Genomic DNA, 6,325 nt, shown 5'->3' on the forward strand with positions numbered 1-6,325 from the left:
CAGTTTTTTTACGAGGATTAAGAATAATACCAGAGAGATCATCGCGGAATAAAAATTTTATATCGTCTGCGTTCGTGGGTGCAAGGACGATGAGGCAATAGGCAATGCGCACTTACGTGGTATATCTTTCGATCAGTACGAACGGTATACCGTATGCATAATAACAGAGTCGACGTTTTAGCAATTTTTTTTAATCAAAAATACAATAATTTAATTTATTAAAACATATTTAATTTATTAAAACATATATATCTTAATTTAATGAGTCTCGCGTCACGCAAAATTAGATTCATATTACTTATTTTTTATGGCCCATTAAACTTCATAAAATAAATATATATACATCGCATATATATATATATATATATATCGCAAAAGTCCTGGCATGGAAACCACCGGTTTATGGTCTTGTAAAACTGTTACTCTATCTCGACATAAATTGCAGGATATAATCATTATAATGGATAAATGTGTGCGATGTATATTAAGAGGAGAGAGACCATGTGTTAATACATGTATGTACATATTATATTAATGATAAATGATACGAGGAGAGCGCGGACCGCGCGATCCAGCGAGATCGAAGCAACGTGCGCCGTGCGCGAGATGAGGCGGCGCGAATTGGGAGGAACGGAACGCAACTGCGCTGCCTTGCGCTGTACGAAACGCAAGGAGAGGAGGAGAGTCGTGAGGTGGGCCGGAGTAGGGACCATACGTCAGCGTGTTCCGCCTCGCTATCGCGCGGAGAATCACGGACAGATCAAACATGGCGATTCAGTCGCTGTTTACGGTGAGAGCAGACGGCTTCTAGCGCTCTGGCGGCGTGTACCAGTGCACGAGAGGGACTTTCTAACGGCGGAGCGCGCTTGTGCCATCGTGAATTGACGGATTTCGCTGGATATCGTGAGCATGGAGACGTGCGAGGCGGAAACGACGACGGAAAAAGCGTCGGGTGGCGTTGGTATTGATAGCGGAATATATGACGCGAAGGGCGTCGTGTACTCCGTAATAGCGGAGCCAACGCCTGCGACGTCATCACGCCCACTTTCCGGACGGGTGCCGCGATCTGTCGGCGGCAGCGCGGAACGCGAACCAAACGTGGATCGCTCGAACGGGAATAAGGTAAGGAACTATCGTCATTAACATCTGATGATAAATGAGACTCATCGCTGACGTGTGAAACCAGGGTTGCCGTAGATTTCAAAATTATGTTTATGAATTATTTATGTATTGATTATGTGATTCTTACATACGCAGTAAATAATTCACGTAAACTTTTTTTCATCTAAATATATAAACTATTCTAAATTAAACGTCACAATGCGAAAGAGAATAATTGCTACAAAACTGTTATAAAATAGTGTTAGTATAATATAATACATTGAAGCCTTATAAAAGTAAAGCGTGAGGGTAGCATCCCTCGCACGCGCTAAAGGACCGTCCACAATGGAGGTAGTAAAATCAAAGATTAGGATAAGTCTTTGATTAGCTGACAATGAGGCAATAGATAATAAGAAATGGGAACCATTTGGTTTATTCCTAATTTTATTCCAGTAAAACTGCCTTATTTCCTACTCTGATCTTACTACCTCCATTATAGACGGTTCTTTAACCGTGTGCTAAGCCACTCCCCCACATGGATGATGACATGGAAGTGGTAATGGTCCAGCTCAGCAAGCTGTGTAAAGCTGTGGGCGCAATACCGCCTCCTGGACTCCTAGGCAGTGTAGAAAAAAAATGTTCATGCAAGTCTCGCGAAGAGCCCTTTTACAATCCTAGGCAATAAGCAATGAGAAAATAGTATCTATCCTCTGTTTCTATTGATGAATATTTTCTATTCCCTATTCCTATTGCCTGTTGCCTAGTATTGTGCAAGAGTCTTAATCATTGTGTGAAACTATTTCTATAGTCCTAAACATAATGGGAATAGTCTCATTAGAATATATGAAAGCCTCGTAGGTCTACTTTAGCGAGGTTCCAATATATTTATACAATATAATAATATAAGTACATTTTTTTTATCAGTATGAAATCAAGTTAAATTCTTTATTTGATTTTTTGGATATTATAAAATTGTTGTATATCCTTGTTATATATTTAAATCATATATAACATAAACAAAACATCTCTGATAAACCATATTTCATAAATTATTAATTGTTGACATAAATGACATATTAAACATAATTTACATTACTCATGCATATTATAATTTATGGATAAATGTTGTACCCTGTGTAAATCACTGTTTTGTATTTTAATAACATCGACATATTTGATTGATGAATAATTAATAAATTTACGTATAGTAACAGTTTATTCTTGTGTAGTATAGTCTAGATTTGAAATGTAAATATTTTGAAATTTTTTCATTCTATTAAATTTGTTTATGCTTTCTTTTATCTTGACTGATGAATAATTAATGAATGACGGTCATCACGAATGACAAATAATGAATCATTAATAATAGCAATTTGCATCTAGTAACAGTTTCTTGTGTAGTATAGTCTAAATTTAAAATGTAAATATTTTGAAATTTTTTTATTTTATTAAATTTGTTTATGCTTTCTTTTATCTCGAACATATTATAAATATACAGCAAACATTTGTAAGATTTAACTATTATATTCGTGTTAAATTCATCTAATGATGATGATAATTTTGTTTCTTGTATGTTTTACAGCATAAAACATCACTTATAAAAAACTATGGAAGATTGGAAAGCGGTAGCGGTAGCGGTGATCAAGACGGCGGTCAACATGAAGATATCGCAGCAAAAAAGAGGAAAACTCGCAGGGGTAAACCTAAGCACAGGAAGTTAAAACCATATTTGAAACAATTATCTTATCAGCAACAGTTGCGGAGCAACAGGTGTATCGGTAGAATTGCAAAAACTAATAGACAACCACCAGCTCTATATAATACTACACAATTCCTTATGGATGATCATAGTGATCTACCTGATCTTGAACAAAAATTATCAGAAGCGGCATCATTGGAAGTACCTGCCATGTTTCAGAAACCACCAGCGCCGCCGCGCACTCGTGATTCCAGTTTTAGTGTAGATTCCGACGAAGATTATTTTTATTCATCTCCAGAAGATGAAGAGGAGTTTTTAACAAAAGAATTTTCGACTGCATACGAAGACCTTCACGAAGAAAGATTGAGCACTTTAACAAAAACAGAATTAATACAAGAATACAGACATTTAGAAGCTAAAATGGATTCATTAACAAAAAGATTACGTAATAAGAGCATTCATCAAATAGAAGAAAGAGATTCGGAAAGTAAAAACGTATCTACTACAGATTCTGAGATAGCGAAGAAATTAAAGTTATGTCAACAACGAATTGATGATCTAATACAACAAAACGAGCAGCTAAGACGGGAAAACGAAATGTTACGTACTGAAAAAAGATTATGCGCGAGCAGTTCAGAGTCTAGTGTCGATAGTGAAAGCGACAGCGACAGTTCTAGCAATAGCAACCAAAGTGGATGTAGTTGCTCTCTTTCAAGTCCAGGAACATCTCCCAAGCATACTTACAAACCTAGATTAGATAATAATATAAGAACAGATAAAAAAAACGATAGCTGCGATACTAGCCAAAGCGGAAGCCCCAGAACATCTATAACACCTACTAATTTCTCTAACAGGCACGTAGTTATGAATGAAACAGGTAGTTTTCCTACATAAATTCTACTTTCTCTTGAATCAAATTAAAAAATGCATTGAATCAGCAAACAACAGATCTGTATTTATATACGGCCAATTAAATGTATATTAACATTGCATTCAATATTGTGAAATTATGAATAGTGAAGCATACATTGTATGCATTTATTCAATATATGTACCTTACATATATATTTAAAAATAGCGAAGTTTTCAGTAAACTTTGTTGTAACAGCATTCTCAATCTCTCTCTGATATCTGCTAAATCTGGTTAGACTATTATTTAATATTTTATTGTAATTTGCTTTTCACGCTCTTTTTTCCTTTAAGACTGTGTATGTCTGTATGCTGTACACACACACACACACACACACACACACACACACACACACACACACACACACACACACACACACACACACACACATATACACACACACACATATACACACATATATACATATATACATACATACATACATACATACATACATACATACATACATATATATATATATATATATATATATGTATGTGTGTGTGTGTGTGTGTGTGTGTGTGTGTGTGTGTGTGTGTGTGTGTGTGTGTGTGTGTGTGTGTGTGTGTGTGTGTGTGTGTGTGTGTATATATACACATATATATGTATGTATGTATATATATATATATACACACTTACATATATATATTTATATATATATATATATATATATATATATATATATATACATACATATATACATATATATATATATATATATATATATATATATATATATATATATATATATATACTTACATACATATACAGTTATATGGATTCACATATGTATAACAATGATAAATGTAGGATTAATAGGAGAACCTAATCTCTATCTTCTGCAAAATTACTTTTGCATCTATTTGTTCTTTTCTTATTTGTTTTAAAAAATATTTACCATATATATCATGTATTGCTTTTTTCTCCAATTTAGTATCACATATAATGCACTTTAATTACATTTCCTCAGCCTGATTTTATTTTTTTGCATACTGCCAATTACAAATGCTAAGTTTATAAATAGGCGGTCTACAGACCATCAACTAACACAGATTTATGTACATATATGCACATGAGTACATAAAAACAATTCTCTCTTTTTTTTATTCATTAAAAAAATATGTATTATATGTAATATACTGAAAATATGTGATGAAAATTATATTATAGAAGAAATATATATTAAAAATATATATTAAATCTTTGTACAATTGTATAGTTTTAGAAAGTAAGACAAAAAATGTTAGTTTATGGTCTGAAAATGTAAGATATGCAAAAATATGTTTTACAACATTTCCGAGATTTTTAATAAATCTTAAGTTCTACTCTAATGTATACATATATTTTTATTCTCAAATTAGAGACCGGACACAGCTTGATTTTAAACTGAAAATCTCATAACATTATATAAAATACTATAATAATTTTCAGAATAAATTGAAATATTTTGCAATATGTATATAATAAAATATTTCAATTTATTTTAGAAAATTCTAAGAAAAGGATTGATTATTGTATTCATTAAATTTAATTGTATTAACCGTCAAAGAATTGTAATGAAATGAAAATTTTTCCTACAAGTTAAAAAACATGAATTAGTAAATTGACTAAATATCGAAGTTGAAACAAATTTATTATTGGAAATATTAGAAAACTAAAAAAGATAATCATATTTGCATACGAAATTTAAACTGATTGGATTGATTCTTTTAAATTTCTGTGAAAGTAACATTAATGAGTGATTTTATTATTTCTACATAGGCATATATTTCTAGAAATAAAAGTCTGGAAAAAATCTAATATACATAACAGTGTAATGGAAAATAAGCATGCTGTGTCCATTTTTCCATTTTACAATCAATAATTAAACAAATATTTTGTCAGCAAATATAATGAAAATGAAAATGTGAACATTCTTAGATATATAATATGAATGAAATAAATCAGATATATATAAAAAGTACAGTACGTGAATAATTACATCAAAAAAATTTGCGCGAGTAAAGTGATGAATTAGTAAATATATAAATTAATTTTTAAATTTTAACTTAGAAAATCTATATATAAAAAAAGAGTATAATATATAGTAATTTTAATAATAATTATTATATGATTGTTATTTATAAAATATATGACATTGAATGCATTCTGTTTGATGCTATTTTCATTTTGAAGCGTCAAGTGTAGCTTTATACTTTTGAATTTGAAAATCGGATTTAAGGATGAATTATACGGTCATTATATAATCAGTCATATCAGAAGTTAATAAATCTAATGCATTTCGAGATTTGTGAATTTAACATTGTACAATTTACTCTTTTAATCTTTTAAAATATAAAATTAATAATTAATTTGTTAAAGTAAAGATTTGCTCTGTATGTAATTTCACCTCAAAATTCTAAATATTATAATCATATATATCTATATATTATCATTTTTATATTGACTAACTACGATTTTAACTATATGACGCAAAAATTCATAAAAATAAAAATTTTAATTTATATGATACAAGAGTAATTTATAATCTAAAAATGGAAAAAATAAATAAAAGTGAAATGGAATAATTTTTTATTATGTTATATAAATCATGTTGTATATTGAGATTTTTAATT

General features: G+C 30.7%; 1 protein-coding gene across 1 annotated transcript; it reads left to right on the top strand.

Moving 5' to 3' along the window:
• The first annotated feature begins 572 nt into the window (after positions 1–572).
• On the top strand, positions 573–3,807 carry LOC145971499 (uncharacterized). Its single transcript, XM_083099220.1, has 2 exons — positions 573–1,122; positions 2,684–3,807. The coding sequence occupies exons 1-2, from the start codon at positions 910–912 to the stop codon at positions 3,692–3,694; spliced, it is 1,224 nt and encodes a 407-aa protein (XP_082955346.1). The 5' UTR covers positions 573–909; the 3' UTR covers positions 3,695–3,807.
• Positions 3,808–6,325: the final 2,518 nt, after the last annotated feature.

This window comes from Camponotus vicinus, unplaced genomic scaffold (assembly GCF_025532165.1).
Source record: "Camponotus vicinus isolate PSW18456_S1 unplaced genomic scaffold, iyCamVici1.0 SCAF_5, whole genome shotgun sequence".
In the NCBI taxonomy this organism is placed as follows: domain Eukaryota; kingdom Metazoa; phylum Arthropoda; class Insecta; order Hymenoptera; family Formicidae; genus Camponotus; species Camponotus vicinus.

Bases quoted from the DNA above. Each gene is read 5' to 3' on its own strand.
- LOC145971499 (XM_083099220.1), top strand. From the start codon at position 910: ATGGAGACGTGCGAGGCGGAAACGACGACGGAAAAAGCGTCGGGTGGC. The intron at 1,123-2,683 runs GTAAGGAACTAT...TATGTTTTACAG, and splicing joins ATCGCTCGAACGGGAATAAG to CATAAAACATCACTTATAAA.